Source organism: Maniola hyperantus, chromosome 3 (genome assembly GCF_902806685.2).
Source record: "Maniola hyperantus chromosome 3, iAphHyp1.2, whole genome shotgun sequence".
In the NCBI taxonomy this organism is placed as follows: Eukaryota; Metazoa; Arthropoda; class Insecta; order Lepidoptera; family Nymphalidae; genus Maniola; species Maniola hyperantus.
The window spans coordinates 17,327,405-17,351,201 of NC_048538.1; the positions used below are offsets into that span (position 1 = coordinate 17,327,405).

The 23,797-nt window shown below is 39.2% G+C and overlaps 1 protein-coding gene and 1 non-coding gene across 2 annotated transcripts in view; one reads left to right on the forward strand and one right to left on the reverse strand.

Annotated features, from left to right (window-relative positions):
- Window positions 1-23,797, forward strand: part of LOC117996172 (uncharacterized) — a 63,280-nt gene that overhangs the window by 20,003 nt on the left and 19,480 nt on the right. The window contains exon 2 of the mRNA XM_034984183.2: window positions 16,493-16,566. Within this exon, the coding sequence (XP_034840074.1) occupies window positions 16,493-16,566 (74 nt within the window). The remainder of the gene's footprint in view (window positions 1-16,492; window positions 16,567-23,797) is intronic.
- TRNAS-UGA (transfer RNA serine (anticodon UGA)) lies at window positions 2,316-2,397 on the reverse strand. Its single transcript has one exon. It is a non-coding gene; the product is annotated as a tRNA-Ser (tRNA).

Consider the following 23,797-nt stretch of genomic DNA (forward strand, 5'->3'; position numbering starts at 1 on the left):
TGGTGACGCCCACTTCGCAACGGGCCGTGCAGCAGAAATCGTAATATTTTAATTTCGCCATAACTTCAAAACCAAACGTCCAATTTTAATCATTCAAAGACCAAATATTATCTCCATAAACTGTTCTTAGTGATGAAATCATTTATTTTGATAAGGCATGAGCATAATAGCATGAGTAAAATAAACGCGTTTAAATGTAGTCCAAAAAAAATTCAAGATTTTTAAATAAAAAAATGGTTGCTGTGCCTCACTCGACATAGATGGGTATAGTGTGTCGCGGACTTTTTTGTAGATATTTATAAGATCTACAATTAATTAGAACATTTTATGGTTCTATCTTTTATAGTTTAGGCAGCGTACGCAAAATAAGTAACTTTTCTGGTTGATTTTTTACACCTTGTGTCCGAAAAACCCAAATATCTTACGGAACCCTATTTTTTTCCAAAATAAAATATAGCCTATGTTACTCGTGGATAATGTAGCTTTCGAATGGTGAAAGAATTTTTAAAATCGGTCCAGTAGTTTTTGAGCCTATTCAGTACAAACAAACAAACAAACAAACAAACAAACAAACAAACAAACAAACAAACAAACAAACAAAGTTTTCCTCTTTATAATATTAGTGTAGATTAGTGAACCAGAATTAACTCTTAGCACGAGGTTTTAATCTAGGAGACGATTTGTCATAGCCATGAAATTAATGACCCTATTAAAACTGTCTGAAGGCATTAGTTTATTGTAACGGAGGACCTCGGCAGACGTCCGTCCGTTCCATTACGTTTGTAAATGAAGCAATTGTCGACGGCACGCACGCGGCAGACGCCGGCGGCAGCGGCTATGCGGAAGCTGCACCTGACAGATTAGCTTGTCGCATTGCTGCTAATCCCACTAAATTACATTCACTAACCTATGTTTATGTAACTTGCTGTCAGTCACTGTATCTTTACGAATATGGTCGGTGTGATCGACTCTATTTTATTTTATTATAGACGCTTGATATGCTTACAGCTAGTGCCAAAGCGCATTACAAGTTAGACTTATGACTAATAATACTATACTATTCGAACAAATACACAAAGGTTCTTATAAGCGTTAGAAAAAGGTTCTTATAAAGGTTCTATTGCGAATATTTCAGGTAGATAAGCCCCGTAAGTTTACCCCGTAAGTTAAAGTAATAATATTTATCAAATTCAAAAGTAGGCAAATACCCAATTTCGACAGTTTCATATTATTGTTACATAACAAAATAAATAAAATGTTATATAACAAAATAAATAAATTATAAATAATAACATTTTAACCACGCATATGCTTGGAGTTTCTCTACGTGATCAAATCAGATATGAGGAGATCCGTAGGAGAACTAGAGTAACCGACATAGCTCAACGGGTTGCGAAGCTGAAGTGGCAATGGGCAGGTTGGAAGACCCCCCACTAGGTAGACAGACGACATCAGACGAGTCGCAGGGAGCCGCTGGATGGCAGCGGCGCAAGACCGTTGCGTCAAGACCGGAAGTCCCTACAAGAGACCTATGTCCAGCAGTGGACGTCTATCGGTTGGTGGTGATGACGATGATAATATTGTTTTGCATTAGATCGAAGCAACAATTGACTCACATGTTAGTTTAACGATGACATTTTGTTTATTTATGTAGTGTGTGCAACAACACAACAGGGAAAACCTAACGCGTAATTTCGGTCAATTACAAATTCCTCGTTCGTTCCTCCGAAGGTCACTCGCTGCAGACGAGGATGAGGCATGACCTAGCAGTACCAAGTAGATACTTTGTCTACTTCATTGAATCACTGGCTTACTTATGCTCGTGAAATCAAAGCTTGCCTACGGGATTTTAAGTTTTTCGACATTTTGCACGATAAATCAAAAACTATCATTATGGATTTAATTCTGGATAGGTTGTAGGTATTATTACCCATATTCAGTTCCTGTCACGTATAGTATTATACATACATCTTGCATATTATGGTATTTTTCATGACGCAAACCTGAAACAGGCATTTTTTACGTGGGCTCACATTTCACATTCTAAGAACTTGTAGACAATGAAGGTAAAAATAACGTTATTAATGGCATTGTTATGGTGTTTAATCATGAAATCACGTGAACAATGTCATCGATAAGTATACAGTACGCAGACATGGTACTTTAATTGCAGTCAATTATAAAATTATTATTAAACACGTCACAAACATGTATTCTTACATTTTTTTATTTTTAACTTTCTTTCACATGCTATAGATTATAAAATTTCATTATACTCTAAAAAAATATCAAAAAAAAATTAAAAACAACATCTTCGCTGAGGACAGGATTCGAACCTGCGCGGGTAGAACCCATTGGATTTCAAGTCCAACTCCTTAACCACTCGGACACCTCAGCTACATCAATTGACTCGAAATACTGCTATGTTCCATACGATACACTTTATTACGTACAATAAGAATTTAAGAGTGACGTTATTGAATGCCTATTACATATTATTTTATTAAAATGTCTAACTGGTTCCAGCGAATTATTTATAATATCATGATGATTTATTTTAAGAAGTTGTTCTTATATGTATTTAGTTGATTTTTTGTCCGTTTTTCGATGTTTCAATATTATGAATTATGATGTCATTCAGTTGCAATTTATTTTAACTGACACTCGATTCATTAAAGTATCCGATTCGATACGAAAATCGGACCTTGATTCCATAACAACATGAGATATTCGTAAGATAAGAGTCTGGAGTAAATGACCACGGAATGGTTTCCCGATGTTGTCCACAAAGAAAAGTACCTAACTACCTATTTGTTCTATTGAGTCATTTATGAGAGAGTGAAGTGATGCTGATAGTCTCTAGATCTAAAGCTAGGTAATGTAGATCAACCTTTAGATACAGATAACAGATTTGTAGAGCGTTGTCTCTGTCGTTGAGACCGATAAAACGTCATATAGGTAGGTATGAGTGACAGAAACAATGCTCTGCAAAGACGAAATGTCATTCTAAAGGCCGATGTACATTACTTTCTGCCGTGTACTGTGCTAGTGTTTAAAAAAACTCTGTATTGAAAGGAGAAGCAGATTTGTTAGCACCAGAAATCGAATTCTGTTCGCTCCTCTAGAAGGAAAATTAGGAAAATAGCTACCTTATCTGTCTGTCTGTCTAGACACGACACTTAGATATATTTTATTTTAATTCACGCTAACGCATTTGGATAAAACTAATTAAAGCAAATCACAATCTAACTAGGAAGAGGAATCTTCAAGGCCTAGTACTATTACGTCAATACTGACTAATTACAGTAACTTATGACTAATGAGACACTATAAGACTAACATTTTTGAGGAAACTCAATCTATTGAGTTTTCTCAAAAATGTTAGTCTTGTTTTAAGTTTTAGTTGTCTCTCTAGACCCCTAGAGACAACTATTGAACTTAGACTAAAATAACCGGCCAAGTGCAAGTCAGGCTCGCGCAATGAGGGTCCCGTACTACAGTCGTATTTTTTCAACATTTTGCAGGATAATTCAAAAACTATGATACATAAAAATAATTATAAAAATCTGTTTTAGAATGCACAGGTGAAGACCTTTCATATGATACCCTACACTTGATATGACTACAATTTAATTTTTTTTGTGTGTTGCAACCCTAAATTCACGGTTTTCAGATTTTCATGATTCTAGGTCAACGGGAAGTACCCTGTAGGTTTCTTGATAGACAGGCGGACAGACAGACAGACAACAAAGTGATCCTATAAGGGTTCCGTTTTTCCTTTTGAGGTACGGAACTCTAATAAAAATACCTACCGTTATACTTAGGTAATATTCAGTAATCCGCATAGAGTTATGATAGAGATAACCACATCATTGGTAATCCGCGAATCATTTCGCATCTAATTGCGATAATAATGCTTTGTAATTAGTTGCCATAAGTTTACCGGTCACTGACCATCTTCATGCAAAACCGATCCATCGGTCCACGTGGGAAAGACGACAATGGCTTGCAGTTTCAATTGTTCAAACTTCAAATTAATTTTACAGTTGACAACATGGAACGATTTTCAAAATTGTTCATAGGGATTTAGGCCTTAGTACATTTTGGGAAAGGATGAGAATGGCATGGAAGTTTGATTGTTAAGTGTGAGGGTTGACTGGTGAGGCTAGGCCAGCAATAAGCTAAGTGGGTCATTGACAACGCAGAGGACGTTAAACCTGCGCCTGCACGTCTTGCTAAATTGACAATATACCTACCTACCTAGTACCTACTGAAATTTGCAACTCAGCCTCGTGTAAGTTTTTGTAAACTCATCACTGCCTATTGCGTTAATCTATCGAAATGTATTGTAAGGTTATTTTTAAAAACTGATTTGAATTGTCAGACATTTCTGATTATCATTATAAGAAATTATTAATTTATCTAACTACCTTAGTTCAATAAAATCCGACCAAGTGCGAGTCAGGCTCGCGCACCGAGGGTTCCGCAGTACAGTCCATTTTTCAACATTTTGCACGAAAAATCAAAAACTATGATTCATAAAAATAAATAAAAATCTGTTTTTGAATCCACAGGTGATGCTCTTTCATATAATACCCAATTTGATATAGTTATCTTACTTTGATAATTGAAAATATTTTCCCCTAATGTCTGCTATAAGACCTACCTACCTGCTTTTCATGATTCTAGGTCAACGGGAAGTGCCCTGTAGGTTTCTTGACAGACAGATAGACAGACGGACAGACAGACAGACAGATAGACAACAAAGTGATCCTATAAGGGTTCCGTTTTCCTTTTAAGGAACGGAACCCTAAAAACTGATTTGAATTTGACAGACACACTTCCGCATTTATAGTTTAGGTAGGTATATTTGTATGGATTTAAGTACAGATAAAGTTTAACAATATACTTAGTTACATATTAACAGCAATGTTTGTCAACTTGTGAGCGGAGTGTGACGGACGTTACAGTACACACGAAGACAATGCGCATTGTTGTGTTTGTGTGTTTGTGTGTCTGTGGCGAATCTGACATTGTGCCTCGCTGCACTCGCGTCATGCTAATTCTTACTATTTGTTATGCTGTTGTCTGTTTGTTAAATATGCGCAGCCCTGTGGCGCAGCCTGAAAAAAAAACCGCCCAAGTGCGAGTCAGGCTCGCGCAAAGAGGGTTCCGTACTACAGTCGTATTTTTTCGACATTTTGCACGATAATTCAAAAACTATGATGCATAAAAATAAATAAAAATCTGTTTTAGAATTTACAGGTGAAGACCTTTCACATGATACCCCGCTTGATACAGTTATCTTACTTCGAAAATTGAAAATACTAATTATTAGTTCATGACCACAATTTAATTATTTTTGTGTGATCTTACCCTAAATTCACGGTTTTCAGATTTTTCCCCGAATGTCAGCTATAAGATGTACCTACCTGCCAAATTTCATGATTCTAGGTCAACGGGAAGTACCCTGTAGGTTACTTGACAGATCGACAGACAGACAGACAACAAAGTGATCCTACAAAGGTTCCGTTTTTCCTTTTGAGGTACGGAATCCTAACAACTGACGAACGTCATGGGTATCATCTCGTGATACTAATATAATTAAGGCACTCGTAATACTCACGAAAATCGCAGTAGGTAGAGACTCTATACACGACATCGAATGTGCAAATCCTTCTCATAGCAACGTCCTCATTATCTCAATGTTGCAATGTACGCAATGTAAGCAAACGGCGGATCTAGTCTGACCTGTTGCTAAACGTAAAAAAGCGCAAAAACGCGCAAAAACGCGCGATCACGCGGGATGAGTCAGGCCGGACTATGCGCAGATCGCAATCATCGAGATATGGACCTGTTTCGATCTAACATTGGTCTAAGGGTTTGCCTACTTGTTGTCTACGTACTCCTGTTCGAAGATCATCATCATCATCATCTCAACCCATCGCCGGTTTACTCGAGCACAGGCTTCCTCTCAGAATTAGAGAAGTTTAGGTCAGAGTCCAAACCAGAAATGAGGAGATCCGTAGGAGAACTAGAGTAACCGACATAGCTCAACGCGTTGCGAAGCTGAAGTGGCAATGGGCACATAGTTCGTACAACCGATAGACGTTGGGGTCCCAAAGAGTTGGAATATGGCGACCTCGCACCGGAAGACGCAGCGTTGGACGACCCTCCACTAGGTGGACGGACGATATCAGACGAGTCGCAGGGAGCCGCTGGATCCAGGCGGCGCAAGACCGTGGCGTGTGGAAGTCCCTACAAGAGACCTATGTCCAGCAGTGGACGTCTATCGGTTGATGAGGTCATAGTTTACCATGCTAACCAAGTGCGGATTGGCAGACTTCACACACATTGAGAATATTAAGAAGAATTCTCAGGCAGGTTTTCTTAAGATCTTCATCTTAAAACGCAAATAACTCCAAAAAATTCATTTTGAAAAATTTGAGATCACAGTCTATAAAAAGTTGTACATAAAAATCAAAGCTTGAAAACTGTACTGCTCACTTTTCTTGCCGCATGAAAACTCATGTACTAGCTCATGCCCGCAAATTCGTACCTCTATTTAGCGGTTAAATTTTCAAAAATCCTTAGCGGATGCCTAAGCTACGTCATAATAGCTATCTGCATGCCAAATTTCAGCCCGATGCGTCCAGTAGTTTGAGCTGTGCGTTGATATAGATCAATCAGGCAGTCGGTAACCATTTCGTTTTATATATTTATAGATTTCATGTAGATACATTAGAAACTTTGTATGAAGAACATAATTAATTATTCATGCGACAAAAGCAACGTTCTGTGGCGAATCACTCAACGAACGTGTTGTGATAATCCCCGGCTTATCTCTACATAACACCACTCATCCCTGCGGAGCTCAGCTTTTCAAACAAAGCTCAGCTAAGCTTTTGTTTTTACTGACGATTACGTATTTGATTCTACGGTCTACAATTATTCATTTAGCAACCAAAATTATGGGCCTCATAAGAAAGCTCAGAGTCACTCAGCGGGCGATGGAGAGAGCTATGCTTGGAGTTTCTCTACGTGATCAAATCAGAAATGAGGAGATCCGTAGAAGAACTAGAGTAACCGACAAAGCTTAACGGGTTGCGAAGCTGAAGCGGCATTGGGCCGGGCACATACATAGTTCGTACAACCGATAGACGTTGGGGTCCCAAGGTGCTGGAATGGCGACCTCGCACTGGAAGACCCCCCCACTAGTTGGACGGACGACATCAGACGAGTTGCAGGGAGCCGCTCCGTTTAGGCGGCGCAAGAAGTCCAGCAGTGGATGTCTATCGTGTGATGATGATGATGATGAACCAAAAAAACACACTGTTATTAATAGTTTTAAAGTTTTCACTTCTGTCGGCAGTTCTTTACTAACTGCCAAATTTGTCACGATTTAAGGGTAAATTCCATATAGAAGTTATTTTTGACAATGTGTACAGTGACCCTTTCCGAAAGACCTTTTATATAGGGGTTCAATGGGTTCAATTCAATAGATAACTTTTCTATAGCAATCTCAATAGGTGCCTAGTTAGTACGGCATTATTCTTGAAACTTCTTCATAATACCTATTTGCTTTTGTATTATTATTCTTGAAACGTTTGCAGCTGCTTCTGTATTAGAAATGTCTATTTTTATACTTCTAATGATAATGTTCATGTATAAAGCTAGTAGTACTATTATATCTTCTGCGGCAATAGCTGTAGTGGGTCGTTATAGCGCGTTTGTTTTTTACCCGTCTTCTATGTTACATTATCTTTTTGCTCACATTACCATATAGGTGTAGTTCTAAGGACTCTATCAAGTCGGAACTCGCTAGACGAGTCTCGTCTGCAATATAAATAAGGGCTTGGGCACACGGTGCGCGACGGCAACGGTTACGCGGCTCTGACAAGTTGATAATTTGAAATACAATATTATGAATAATCGCGCTCTATACTGTGACATTCTACAATCTACATGAATAGTTGCAGTATTATGTGAAAATTACAATCACCTCTGCTTCCAGTGGGAGGTCCCGGGTTCGATAATTGATTCCCAGTAGGGGCAATTTTCATGATTTCTAAATTGTCCACCACCCTACTGGCAAAGCCGTACCGCCAAGCAATGTAGCGATCCGATACGATGCCGTGTAGAAACTAGCAACCGATAAACGAGTATGAGTTTAAGCCCGCTTCCATCATAGACTGCATCATCACTTACCATCAAGTGAGATCGCAGTGAAGTTTTAATGCAACAAAAAAAATTAAAACAGTTGTGAATAGCAATATTATTATGAGCACAACTTCCGTGTTCTTTTCTTTGTAACTGAAATCCATCACTCGTACGTGCGCGCATTTAGAACTTACTAACTTAAAAACTAACTTTTTAGAACCTAGAACTTAACTTTAGAAGTCTTGCCTAGTGCAGATCTAAGCTTTCAAGCTGACAGCAAAAAATGCCATTACTAAGAGCCCTCGCCCACGGCGACTTTTTGTAGCGATGCTGTCGCGCGTTTACTAAACGTACGCCAGCATCACTACTAACGCGTGTTAGTCGCATTTGCAACGTGCTACTGCATCGCGACTGTATCGATGCAAACGTGCGATTTTGTCGGATGACATCGGGGGAAGAACGGAGGGAGGGTGGCGCGTGAATAGAGAACCGAGCATCAGTGCAACATTTTTTCTCGTTTGCATCGACACAGAAGCGCGACAATATCGCGTTTGCATCGCGACTGAATCTGAGACCGTGGGCAAGGGCACACAGCTAGCGACCGCTTCGCGACTGTATCGATACGGACGCGCGACAGCATCGCTACTGTATCGCTACAAAAAGTCGCCGTGGGCGAGGGCCCTAATGATCGGCCACATTGGTAGAGGCTATGCTAGTGATGTTGTGTTGCATCACGTCATCACTCAGATTGTTTGAACTTTTTTTAACTGTGTCTTATACTGTAATCACACCAAATAGTAGGTGATGATGTAGCTTAATCTTGATACCGTAGCTAGCGGAGGAAGCAGAAGGGTATTACATATTCTATGTAGCTGCGCGATTGCGGTAGTATGACAGCTACAATGTCACGATCGCTATCACCAGTCATTGGTTGATGCTCGCTCTCTATTGGCTACAGTGCATTGTTGCAACAAGAATCGCACAAATTCAGCCAATCAGAACAATTGAGATTGTAATAATGATTGATGCAGATTTTACGAAATCGACTCGCTGTGCGTATTAGGAATTAGAAACGAGGAAGCGAGTCACACGAAGAGAGAGAGAGCCCAACACAGGGAGGATCGATCAGCGACTATGCCTAATAAATAACAATTGGTGTAAAAAATCATACGTCATAAATTATGTTAAAGTTTATGTAGGTATGTCTGGCAATTAATATAGATAAAAAATCACGAGATGTTACGTGATTTATTTTCAAAAATCGTTTACCGAAAAAACATAAAATACGTGATATGAGTAACTTCCATGTAAACTTGTATATTATGTCGCTATCCTACTACAACGGTCGCAAGCACTTTTACTGTCGTTTTCCGTTTTTATTCAACATTCCTTAGCAACTAAATAGCTAGCTTTGTGTCATTAGATACAAAGTACCGCATATTATTATCTCATACCAGTTTGTAAGAAACCGTTCAGCATCGTTTTATATTTATTTAGCTTTGCGATAAGTAGGTAGGTAGACTGGCGAGAGAACATTGACCTAATAGGTACGTAAAATTAAAAAAAAAATCATCTACAAGTAGCGGTTTTGGCGCCACCGTGAAATTGAAGCAATTATTGTGCGCGTATCCAATTTGAGTTTAATTTTTTGCTGAGCTTTTTCACTGCAACACTTTTTGATTGGAATTGCGGTAGATGTTTTTGTGGACGAGTCGATGGAGAGTTTACTCTCTATACTTACTATATTACGTTATAGGCTATACGAGGAGGTGCACTGTGCGATGTTTTTGACGTAGTTTGGTTTGCATTTGGATATTAATCGATCAAACTCGATGTAATTTTATATACATGTTCTAGAAAGTAGTATATGTATGTAAATGTCTGTATTGCACAGATTTAAAGATTTGTATGTAAACTCTTTCTTGATTATTTGACTTGACTTGAATTGGTTTATTTGTGTGTAACTTTGAAACTGATTATTTTAACGGAAAGCTGGAAAACACAAGACATAGATATTAGTTCCTAAAAAGTATCTACAAAATTCAATTGAAGTTTATTGGTTAGTATTCAAATTAGAGCCAAACTATATTTGTATGGAAGGAGTGGCGGAGATACCCCTCGTAATATTATGTTGACGGGACGAATTTTATAAATAAAATCGTTTGAGAATATTTTCTTTACATTTAACTGTCCTCCATATTGAAAATAACCGTTTCTGGTAATTTTTACATTTTTACCTGACTATGGCAAATCCAAAAAGAAGGGTTGTGTATTAAACAGTCTATGTATGTATGTATGTTTGTATGAAAAAAACAGCGATAGCTTAGTGGTTAAAACGTCGCACTTTTTTTTTTGGTAGGTCGGGAGTTCGATCTTGTAAGTCGCGTTCGGGCACGCTCCTCTAACTTTGCTTTAACGGTGAAGTAAAACATCGCGAGGAAATCTGCATGCCTGAGAGTTCTCCATAATGTTCTCAAAGGTATGTGAAGTCTAGTAATCCGCACTGAGCCAGCGTAGCAAACTATGACCTAAAAGCCTTTATCATCTGAGAGGAGACCCGTTCTCATTAGTGGGCCGATGGCGATAGGATGATCATGATGATAGGCAACATGATTATTCTTCAACTCAAAGTATTGTGGACGCAATGATCGCGGTAAACAGGCCACGTGCGTTTCGCCAAGTTTCAGCAAATATTTGTTGGCCAGTGTTTGTCGTAGCTTTACAGCCTTTGCAGTTTGCATACAAATATTAGAAAACCCCACGCCGCGCTGTGTAGCAAATGTTTTGAGTTTGAACATATTAAAAATACCAATAGGTGTTATCGCACTTGTTGTTGCCGCCTTTTGGAACGAAACGAAAGTCACGTGATCTGTTGCGGGAAGCCATCTCGAGTCGATTGTGTAAATGCGGGTGGTTGATGGTTTTTAAGCTAGTCTTGTTCCGACTCGAAACTTGACCGACTATTAAATGCTTTTTGTGTTTAGGTCGCCATTTTTATTGAGTGGTTGGCGGTTGCAATAGCAATTATTGTGCCCTAATCAAGTTAATATTGCAGTTAGGTTAGGTTAGGTTAGGACCTTTGGAACGGAAGTCACGTGATCTGTTGCGGGGAAGCCATCTTGAGTCGATTGTATAAATGCGGGTGATTGGTTGTTGTGCGCCCTGGCCCTGGGTCGTCCAAATAACGTGAAGCAAATTGACTAGGTAAGTAGTAAGTAGTAGCAATAATTGATATACGAATCATGCACTGCGTGGAATCGTTCCAAGAATGCTTGCTGCATTTCCGTGCTGAATCGCTAAGCTGATTGCGAGTACCTAACTACCTACCCACTACCCAGTAGGTACGGGTTAGATACATTACATACTTGCAAAATTAAGCAAACTATCTATCAAGAAAATCACTCAAGTCGCCGGTCATATACAACCTACATAACATTAATACTCGAGTACCACCAGCCGAAGCCTTCAATGCTTCAAATGCAGCTTTCTGTAGCATCAAGTTTTTTAAAACTTAAATCCATCCTTTGAAGTCGTTTTAAAAACCAATTTTAAAAAAAATCTTAATCTATATATATAAAATTCAAAGTCCTGACTGACTGACTGACTGACTGACATATATATCAACGCACAGCCTAAACCGCTGGTCCTAAAGACATGAAATTTGGAGCGTCTATTCTTTTTAAAGAGTAGGTATCCACTAAGAAAGAATTTTTCGAAATTCCACCTCTAAGGGGGTTAAATGGAGGATGGAAGTTTGTATGAAAGTCTGTCATTTTTCAAGTTATTTGCATGAAAATTTGTATTTGGGTTTTCTGTCACAAATGAAGAAATACATATTTCAGGATTTTCCAAAAAAAGGGGATTAACGTTTGTATGGGGCAGTTTTAATTATTGATATTAATTACTTGAAATTTGAAAAGTAGGTGCGCGTCCTGCTGTTATAATGTTTGTTTCTGAATAAAATAAAATAAAAAAATGCCATTTGTTTCCTGTAGGCCACGCGGGCGAAGCCGCGGGCAGAAGCTAGTGTAGATATATTCAAGTCGCAATAAATTTACCTACTATCATCGCTATTGCAGGCAAACTTATTTATATAAGCTTTGGGAGTAAATGATTTAAACTATTCATAAAATCACTCACTGGAGGGCCTTTCCTTTCAATGAATCTTCAGATTTCTCTTCCATTCAATTCAGATCAATAAAGCCCTGGTCCGGTTACTATCTCTAGGCATCTATTTAAGAGAATTTCTGTCCATTTAACTCGGAGCAAAATACTTTCTTCTCAAACGTTTATCAGATTGTTGTCTACACGCAAGCTTGCTGTCAATGAATAGAAGGCTTCGATTCTCTGAAATCCTATTAAAATACCAGGTCCTGTATTACGAAATCGTGATTATTTTGTAATAATGGTCATTTATTACGAGCAAAAATCAAGCAAGCAAGTTTCCACTAGACTACAACAAGGATTCAAGGGGCGCACCAACAATCGGCCGGCAGTTCCTCGGCAGTTCCTCGGTGCTGCAAATGTTCATGACCGGCGGTGACCTGCCTGCTCGTTTGCTCGTTATATCTATTTAAAAAAGTTATTAGATCCTTTCCACCAGTTTACCGCGTACAAAATGTATCTATAAAAAATAAATAAATAAAAATATTTTATTTCAGGTCTGGGGGGACCCATATAAAAGAAAAACCTGTTGATAATAATTAAAAATTACAATATGTATAAACAATATTTACCATTTCTATTATTATTAGATTAGTAGTATGCAGTCTTGACATGAATCCTGCCCTAGACCTACGCATTACCGCATAAAAGTCGTCAACCCTGTGCATCGCAAACATACCCGACGCGCTGCACCTCCACGGCAGCCCTAGCAGAGCTCGAAACGCATTGTTGTACTGCACTCTGACTTCTGAGAGCGTCAAAAGTGGCTTTAGTATAGTCGTACCAGAGCTGAGAGGTGTAGAGCGCCTGGCAGTAGGCTTTGAACAGGGTGACCTTTACTTGTCGGGAACAGCGGGTGAACCGCCTATCTATCCTAGGCACTTTTCAGTTCTTTCGCGATACGAAAAATCTTTGTGCATATCCAGCACGCATGGTTATTGATCTGGATGAAACGGATTGTGTATGATGTGTCCTAAATACCTCATTTCATCTTACGAAGAGACCTAAATCGCGAAGTTACCAGGGTCACATAAATGCAAAGCGATTGCCAGTAGAGTGTTGAGTCACGGCATGAACTTTCACACGGAAGGCCGAGAGGAGCGAGGAGTGATTATCCAATTGGGAGCAGACACCGATTGGATAATGACGTCGCCTGGACACCCGTGGTCAACTCCTGCGTCTACACAGTACACTTGCAGTCTGAACGCCAGCGATAAAAATGCACACTGCTATACTTTAGTTTTCCTAAGTTGACTTATGGCTGATTTTTCAATTATCAAATAGGGTCTGACCTAGAATCATGAAATTTGGTAGGTAAGTAGGTCTTATAGCAGACATTAGGGGAAAAATCTGAAAACCGTAAATTTGTGGTTAAATCACACAAAAAAAAAAAAATTGTGGTCATGAACTAATAATTAGTATTTTCAATTATTATCAAAGTAAGATAACTATATCGAGTGGGGTATCATATGATAGGGCTTCACCTGTGGATTCTAAAACAGATTTTTATTTATTTTTATGCATCATAGTTTTTGAATTATCGTGCAAAATGTCGAAAAAATACGACTGTGGTACGGAACCCTCAGTGCATGAGCCTGACTCATACTTGGCCGGTTTTTTTTATCTGATACAATATGGGGCAGGGTTCAGTGGTGCGCGACGGAATCGATTGGGGGCAAGTGTGTCACTCTTCATTGGACTAGTTAGAAAGTGAAACAATGGCGGATACAGCTGTCAGTTTAAATGTCATTTAGATGTCACTCGCCGCCAATTGGAACTTTCTAAAGTGTTAACGTATGACATTTGTCATATTCTGGGTAACGCGGTGACCGGATGTGGAATATAAGGTGGCTTGATTTTTTGCGAGCAAAGTTATTCAATAATATCTTGCAACATCAACAAGTAACAAGACATAATGTCATCTCAGTAGAGGAGTTCATGCGTAGTGCTCTCCAGACAAACGTAGTTTGTTTGAACATTACCAATCGAAGGAACTTAAAGGAACAAGTCAAAATTCAAATGTTTTATTCAAATCCATACTTCCATACTTACTTAATATTGTAAATGCGAAAGTGTGTCTGTCCGCCTGTCTGTCTGCTAGCTTTTCACGACCCAACAGTTAAACCGATTTTGATGAAATTCGCTTACATCCTGGGGTCGGCTACATTTTATCCCGGAAAATCAAAGAGTTACCACGGGATTCTTAAATGCCCATCCGCTTAACCGATTTGTATGAAATTTGGTACAGAGGTATCTTAGGTCCCGGAAAGTGGCATAGACAAGTTTTTATCTCGGAAAAGCAAAGGGTTCCCCCGGGATTTTTAAGAAACCTAAATCCACGCGGGCGAAGTCGCGGGCGTGAGCTAGTAAGTAATAAGTTACATTTTTTGATGGTCTGTTGTTGAATTTGTAAAATGATAGTGGTGATAATTTTTACGCGAACTTAAAACGAAAGCTACTAGGGTCCCAAACGCACCCAGGTCTGAGAAGAGCCTCCAACAAACTCAGCCAAGTTCCTTTTTTCCAAAGCTCCTTTTTCCTTTTGAAGTACGGAACCCAAAAAATAAGTCACTAGGTTATCGCTGCTTTGAGTTATCCTTATCTAAATACTTTCATGAGCTTTTACAAAATAAAATACCCAGTACGTAAGTGAGATTTTTTTTATTTTATTTTTTTATTAAGATAGGTAAAAGTTAGCCCTTGACTGCAATCTCACCTGGTGGTAAGTGACGATGCGTCTAAGATGGTAATGGGGTAACCTGGAAGGGGGTATGGCAGTTTTTATTAAACCGACAGATGAGGTTAAACCCATATCGCTTTGGTTTCTACACGACATCGTACCGGAACACTATATCGCTTGGCGGCACGGCTTTGCCGGTAGGGGGGTAACCAGCCACGGCCGAAGCTTCCCACCAACCCCCCAACTTTCTAAATGTTATGTAATAAATGCGTCCATAAAGTTTACTTGCGTAATTAAAATAATCGTCTAGCCACAAAATATACACTAGTTAGCACATAGTACGTACATACCTTGTATTATACAGGGTGTAACTAGAACGCTGGCAAAAACGAAGACAGGCGAAAATGTACTGATAATAATTGATATGATACCTACCACAAAAAACGCGAAAACAATTATTAAAAAATCCTATAATTTTGTAAAAGTTTACGATATATTGCAAATAAAACACCTGACTGACGCTAGAGGTCAACGGACATTCCATAAGTAGGCCACGCAGAGTCAATGACACGTCGTAGACGGGGCATTGGCCCGAATTTTGCACGCTATACATTACGGGTTTGAAAAACACTAAATAACTAAAACTACAAAATGAGATTATTGGTATTGGATTGTGTTTAGGTAGTATAACAATAGCGCTAAGTTTTTGCAAGCGTCTTGGTTACATCCTGTATATTCTGTGGCAGGTACAGGATTTATAAATAAACTCTTATGCCTTCACTCAGTCATTTATAGCATCGAGCAAAAACTTATTACATAGTATTATGGTATTATAGCCAGGTTGTGCTGGCAGGCTGGCGCAGGATCGCATTACGTCAAGATTGCCTGATCTAGCCACGTCGGGGTCACTGACCCTGCCCTTGCTGGTCGCTAGATGCGCCCGCGCATCTCGTTTGCTTTTTTTCGCATAGCATCCTTTTTAATCCAGTTTATCTTGTGATTACGTCTGGAAACGCAATTCGCATTTTATTATAACACAGTGCTATAAGCGAGCGAACTGACTTATGTGATCGAGTAATTAGATACTATCCAATGAACTTGTAGCTTACTTACTATAGTTTTATTACCCAACTTTTACTACCCAAAAAAAGGAGGAGGTTCTCAATTTGACTGTATGTTTTTTTGTATATTTTGTGACGCGATTTCTCCGCTAAATATTGTCTCCGCATATTTTGTGGAGTCACAAAACAATTGAAGAGTAGACAGAAGGTTCGTGCGGCTAATTGGCACCGGCTCCAAAAAATATTACTATAGAACTACAATAACTCTTGTATGCATAATATATTGGGTAATAAATTATATTATTTTTTACATTTTAGTGTTTGTGGTTGTTGAAGTAGTTTTTTTTAAATTTATTTTTTATTTGTATGGTATGTAACTTTATATTAACGTTATATTTTTAATAAGTTTATCATTTGTCTCTTGCAGGTCAAAAGGCGCCATGGCTTCGCCTACATGTAGCTTACTGCTGCTTACCTTCAGCATCGTCATCTGCAATTCAAGTGAGTTTCCTATTTTTTATTATTTTTTTTATTATAGATGCTTGATATGCTTACAGCTAGTGCCAAAGCGCATTACAAGTTAGACTTATGACTAATAACCTATCCTATACCTTCTTTTACTTACGAGAAAATATATCTGTTTCCCCCACTGGCCAAGACACTATTTTGAGCCTCTATAGCTCAACGGGTAAAGGAGTGGACTGAAAATCGATAAGTCGACGGTTCAAACCAAGCCCGTTGCACTATTGTCGTACCTGCTCCTAGCACAAGTTTGACGCTTAGTTGGAGAGGAAAGGAGAATATTAGTCATTTAACATTTAGCTAATATTCGTATTTTGAAAAAAAACAATTAAAAAAATTAAAGTTTAAATGGTGGGTGCCCAACGAGTCACACTCAATTGTGCTACAGTGTGACTCGTTGGGACTTTATCGAATTTTTTATCCCATCGAGTCACACTTACTAGTTGCACCGTTTTATCTATCAGAATTCCCAACGTGTCACACTGTTACTCTGGGTGTGACTCGATAGGAAGAAAAAATGCTAAAGGGTGGGTTCAACGAACGGATCTAAAAAGTATAGAAATAGGCGTATTTTGTGGACATCCATGACATACAAAGAACCAAAAGCTTAATTTGCTATAATCCGCTGAAAAGGACAAATCTGTATGGTGCATTTGCAACAGCATGCTATATGCGCCACCCGCCCTCCCACTGCTAAACATGCAGGAAAAGCCAGCCACCTAGCAAGCTTTACACATACACACCACTATCACGGAACACAGATCCTCCAAAACACACTCGACGCACGCTTTGGCGATTTTGACAAGGAGGAGTCAGCATAATCTATAGGATATGAGAAAAAATAGAATGAACCAGAGATTTTTGTTTTAAAATAAAATAATTTTGATGCTGAAATGAAATGAATGATTAAACGGATAGGTATCTATCGTGAGACGATTGAGGAATTCGCACGTAATATAGGCATATAATGTGATGATCCATATTTATGAACGCTTTGCATAAGAATTCGCGACACAGTGACACATAACGTCTTTATCTTAACGACGTGACTTGCGCGGAATTGGGTGTGGGAGTGGTATTATACAACGTAATAGACGAAGAGACAGGTGGAAGATTTCGCTTGGAATCGTTTACTATCTACTGAGGAAGCTTCACTTTAACAAACTTATCTTAGAGTAATCTAATATAGCAAAGAATTTACTTAGAATTTAGAATAGAATTTACTTTAGAATTCCGGCTCTCTACAGAGCACAGGTCTTTTCTCAGAGTGAGAAGGATTTTGGCCATAGTCTACCACGCTGGCCATCCATGTGCGGACTTGTAGACTTCACACGCCTTTGAGAACATTATGGAGAACTCTCAGGTATGCAGGTTTCCTCACGATGTTTACCTTCACCGTTAAAGCAAGTGATATTTAATATTACTTAAAACGCACATAACTCCGAAAAGTTAGAGGTGTGTGCCCGGGATCGAACCCCCGACCTCCGATTAGAAGGCGGACGTCCTAACCACTAGGCTATCAAAGCACTATTGAATGATATTTTTTTATTGTTTTATATTTATTTTTATATTACGTATTCGGGCCATCGGTTATTTCACGGCTATCTCTTCGACAAAATATTTGACGGTTTAGTTAGTGGTGAGTCCACACCGGACGTGTCCGTCGCTGTCGGGGGGTCGGGGGTCAAGGCCGACTGGTTCCATTGAGACGTTCTGTCTCGTGTTTGTTTGACATTTCACAAATAGTGTCGAACACGGAATCATTTCCGCGAATGCGTGAGTTGTGCACAACTTTATGGTAGGTTCGAGAAGGTGGTTTTTATCTTTTCCTTCATCAGATTAAAGTATTGTTTAATACCAAACTAACCGGCTCGTTGGAAAGCCTGGAGCACCGCAGAGACGTTAGCTCTCTATGCGTGTTCTATCGCCTGTATAATGGGGAGTGCTCTGAAGAGCTTTTTGACCTCATTCCACGCTCTTTTTTCTACAACCGCACCGCGCGCCACCGTAAGGAATTTCACCCTCACCACCTGGGTGTCTGGTGCACTTCGACCGTCCGCTGCGCCAGATCCTTCTTTCCACGCACGTGCAAACTGTGGAACCAACTCCCATCGGCGGTGTTCCCACTAGATTATAACATGGGGTCATTCAAGGGGCCTAAAAGGCCGGCAACGCATCGGCGGCTCCTCTGGTGCTGCAAATGTTCATGGGCGGCGGTAATCACTTAACATCAGGTGACCCGCCTGCTCGTTTGCTCGCTATATCTATTAAAAAAAAAAACCTACTAATCTAATAAAAGCAAACCAGGATATTATAATCACATAAGTATATACATTTATTGCAACACCTTACCCTGGAACGATCTTTTACATTTACAATACTATTTGAGAATATATCCTGAATATAACCTTAAAATACACGTTAAGTCCCACGAACCAAACTGTGACGGTCCCTTGACAGTTGACAGCTCGCAGGGAGGGAACGAAGTGTAGAACTCTCGAATGTCATTCCTTTGCCGAGATGTCACTTCTGTGGCGTTCATAAAACTTTTCCGATAGTTGTCACGTAGCTTCCGCTTTAAAAAAGCGGCAAGCACAAGTGCGACAACATCCGGCCGTCCTGGTGACGCGTTCGCCCTCGGACAGCGTACTGGTCTAATGAAGAGCTGAAAACATTAACACGAATCAGATTCAAGGAATCAAGTGACACAACATGACGTTGATACACGAGTTCTAGATGATGTTCATACAGGATCATCTACCCGTGGATCAGCACTCACTACAACAGAATTCATAGCATGGATACCTGTTGCAGTTTGCGTAACCAATTCTCATACTACGACAGCATTCACAATGAATGCCTGCGGCAGTTTGCAGAATCAATCCCAACACTACAACAGCGTTCACTTACAGCATGGATGCCTGTTACAGTTTTACTTCTTCATTGGATTGCAAAGGAGGGGTTGGCTTGTATCACCTGTGGTTTGAGCTAGATGATGTTCAGGATCATCCTAGCCGTGTATCACCACCCACTACAAACAGCGTTCACTAACAGCATGGATACCTGTTGCAGTTTGCATAACCAATTCTCACACTACGACAGCATTCACAATGAATGCCTGCGGCAGTCTGCAGAATCGATCCCAACACTACAACAGCGTTCACTAACAGCATGGATACCTGTTGCAATTTGGTCATCGGTAACCAACTCCTCTAATGCTATCTGCCATGTTGAAGCGATTACATTAGACCAAGAAAAAAGAACTAACAAGAGATATACTCATTCATTTCAGACATTCAACTTTAAACTTTTGCAAATTAAAACTTTATTTTAATGTAAATAGTAAATACTCTTATAGTTACCGAAATATTTTGTTTAAAAATGACTTTTATGCTTGACAACATCCGGGTTTAAATCAGCCACGTGGACCCACGGTTTCATATTTTCTACACATGCAGTACCATCGTAATGCTTTGATGATCTTTCAGCTCCCCTCATATCCGCTACTTGGTATCTGTCGTTACCTAGAACCTTCACCACTTGAAATGGGCCTTTATAGAGAGGTAGCAGTTTGCGGCTTTGACCGTCACTGGAGTGACTAGGAATTTTCAGCACCACCAAATCTCCAACAGAATAGTTAGGTGCGTCTTTTCTTTTGGCGTCAAAAAAAGCTTTTTGTTTTTCAGCCTCTCTCCTAATGTTAGCATCGACCGTATTTCTCAGAGCAGTGACGTCAACAGAATGTTCCACGTTATTATCATCAGTGATCATATCATTATTCATCCGAATTCTATACCCAAAAAATACTTCACTCAGTACAGCAGATGTGGTTTTATTAATTGTACTATTTATGCCTTGCTGTATGTTAGTTATATGTTGATCCCATTTATTATTCTCAGTATCAGCACCCATACTACGTAATGCTTCTAAAATGGTCTGATTATACCGTTCTACCTGACCATTCGAGCGCGGTACAGCTGTAGCGATAATATGAGCCCTAATGTTTCGCTCTTTGCAATATTTATTAAATAATCTTGATGTGAATGCCGTACCGGCGTCACATACCAACCGCTTTGGATTACCAAATACTTTAAATATCTTATTTAACTCATTAACAACAGCCTTACTTTTGGTGGTTTTGACGGCGGAGATAAAAACAAATTTGGTGAATGAATCGACCAGTACCAGTAGATAACAGTTACCCTGTGTGGTTTTGACAAATGGACCAAGGTGATCAATGTGAAGCGTGTGGAAGGGCCTAGCGTGTTTCGGAATTGGATATAATTTACCTGGTTTTTTTCCATGAATATTTTTGTAATATATGCAGTTTAAACAGTTTTTAATATATTTTGTAACAGTTTTCTTCAAGCGCGGAAACCAATATTTTGATTTAATTCTTTCTACAGTTTTGTCTACCGCAAAGTGTCCCACATCATCGTGATTAGCTCGAATGACATACCATACACATGACTTTGGTACTAACCAACGTCGCCCAAATTCTGTTTTACGATAAACTTTGTTACCTAATACTTCATATTGATTAAATATTTGTTTATTTGATTCGGCCTCACCTGACAATATAATGTCACGAATGCTACAGATACTGGGGTCCTGTAATTGAACTGACAACAACCAGTCACCTTCGGTTATAGTGTTCACGTTTTCAACTACTGCCGACACGTTATCGACGTCGCTAACAGGGTTTCTGCTTAGCGCGTCCACGTGCTGCATTTGCGACCCGGCTCTATGAACAATTTCGAACGTAAATTCTTGAGTATACAATACCCACCTACTTATTCGCGGTATTATTTCTTTTTTACTTAACGCGTGGCGCACAGCGTTGCAATCGGTGGTAATTTTGAAATTAGTTCCTAACAGGTAGTGGCGAAATTTTTGTAACCCTGCTACAATAGCTAAAAGCTCTAGTTCAAACGAATGAAATTTCTTTTCGTCATTAGTAGTTTGCCGGCTATAAAAATGCACTGGTTTTTCTCCATTTTCAGTAGACTGCATTAGTATACATCCTATTCCATCACGACTAGCATCAGTATACAGTGTAATGGGTAAGTTTGGATCGAATACATTTAACACTGCATTATTAATTAATGCGTCTTTTATGTTTTTTAAAGCCTGATCTTGGTAAGGGCCCCATTGCCAGACAGCCTCTTTCTTTAGCAAATTAGTTAAGGGATTGCAGAGAAGCGCACAGTTTCGAATAAATTTTCGAAAATAATTTATCAGTCCTAAAAACTGTCTTAGTTGATGGATGTTCTTTGGAGTGGGGTACCTTTCAATAGCATCGAGTTTATGAGCAGTTGGACGAATACCTTTTTCTGAAATATCATAACCTAAAAAGGTCACTTGCTCTTTGAAAAATGAACATTTATCTAAATTAATTGTCAGTCCGTTCTTAATGAGTAATTTTAGGACCATTTCTAAACAAACTACATTTTCTTCGAAACTGTTAGTGGCGATTAGTAAATCATCCATGTAGCATATCACTCTCCCAAAACGTAGGTTACCTAAAACGGTATTCATAAGCCTTTGAAAAACCGCTGGCCCGTTGCAAAAGCCAAAAGGCATTCGCAAATACTCATAATGCCCATCGTTTGTAATGAACGCAGTTTTGTGCACATCCTCATCTTTTATACAAATTTGGTGGTACCCACTTTTCAAGTCTAAAGAAGTATAAAATTTACATCCCTGCAGTCTGTCAATGAGGTCTTCTATTCGAGGCATAGGGTATTTTTCTTTGACGGTTATTTTATTCAGTTGTCTATAGTCGACACATAACCTTTTAGCTCCAGACGCTTTGTTCACTAAGAGGCCTGGACTTGCATACGCTGAGTTACTGTTACGAATGATTCCGTTTTTCAAGAGATCGTCAGTTATTTCTCGCGTAATTGCTCTTTCTGATTCTGACATTCTATACGGTCGTTGACAAATGGGTTTATTCGTAGTCAACTGTATTTCTAATTCGACACAGGAAGTTTTACCCAGGCATGAGAGATCTTCCGAAAAAGATTGGGTGTACTTCGATAAAATATTGCTTAAAATCGTTTCGTGTTCACTGGGTACATTACTAGTGGTGTTAACCCTACAAATGTTTAAAGCTTGCACTGATTGAAAGGTTAATGTATCTCCCACACGCACATACATTAAACTTCTATCTTCAGTAAAGTTTCTTCCGATTAGAATGTCACAACCAGAAAGCGCGTTAATTACATAAAGTGTAATGATTAACTCTACGGAATCTACATGAAGTGTAGCAGCTACAGCCTCTGTCACTTGAACCGATGAATCATTCGTAAACCCTACCAAATTTATTGGACTACTCAAGGGAAAAGGTTGTAAGTTTAGTTGAATCGCTAAGGCAGTTGTAATTAAAGAACAATCGCTGCCCATATCAAAGAAGGCTTCACTATCGACATCATTTACCAACACTTTCTTGAAAAATTTTCTTTTGTTTTTATATTAGAATCATTTTCACCTCAACGTCCTTTTCAGCCTTCCGTTTTAGTGTCGATTTGCAGGCTACCTCTAAATGTCCTATTCTGTTACATAAGACACACCTAGCATTGTCCTTAACTGGGCAGGTAATCTTCTTGTGCCCAGTTACCCCGCAACAGTAACAAATTAGACCCATATTTGGAGTATTAAGGGCATTGCTAGTACTTGCAAAAGTTTCAGATTTAATCGGGCCCCCTGGTTGAAGAAGTCGAAAAGGAAGCCTATGTGTTACTAAATTCCTTTGAGGGGCTTCTTTTCCACTAGGAGTGTGGGTTTTGCCGTGTAAAAAGGATGCTAGGTCATCACAGAATCGGAAATTGCCTGCTTCGGCTGCTACACTAATATTTACATCGCCAATAGATCCTATTATTAATTATTGAAATAATATCACGCTCATGGAACCCTAATTGTAACCGATCTATTTTCGCTTTTTGTTCAAAATAGAATTCATATAATGACTGATTTGGTGAAGGCTTTGTATCTATCAATTCTTTAAGGGAGCTAAACATATTCCTTCTAACTTGAAACGTGTCAGACAGTGTATCACGCCATTGCCTCCACTTCCACTTGGTCCACCTGGTTTCATTTTTTTGCAACGAATCTAGCCACATTTTGGCGGTATTACGCAATTTCTGGAGGGCCTGATACTTTATCATATTATCAGACCAGCCAAACGAGTTGGCGTTGGACTCAACAACGT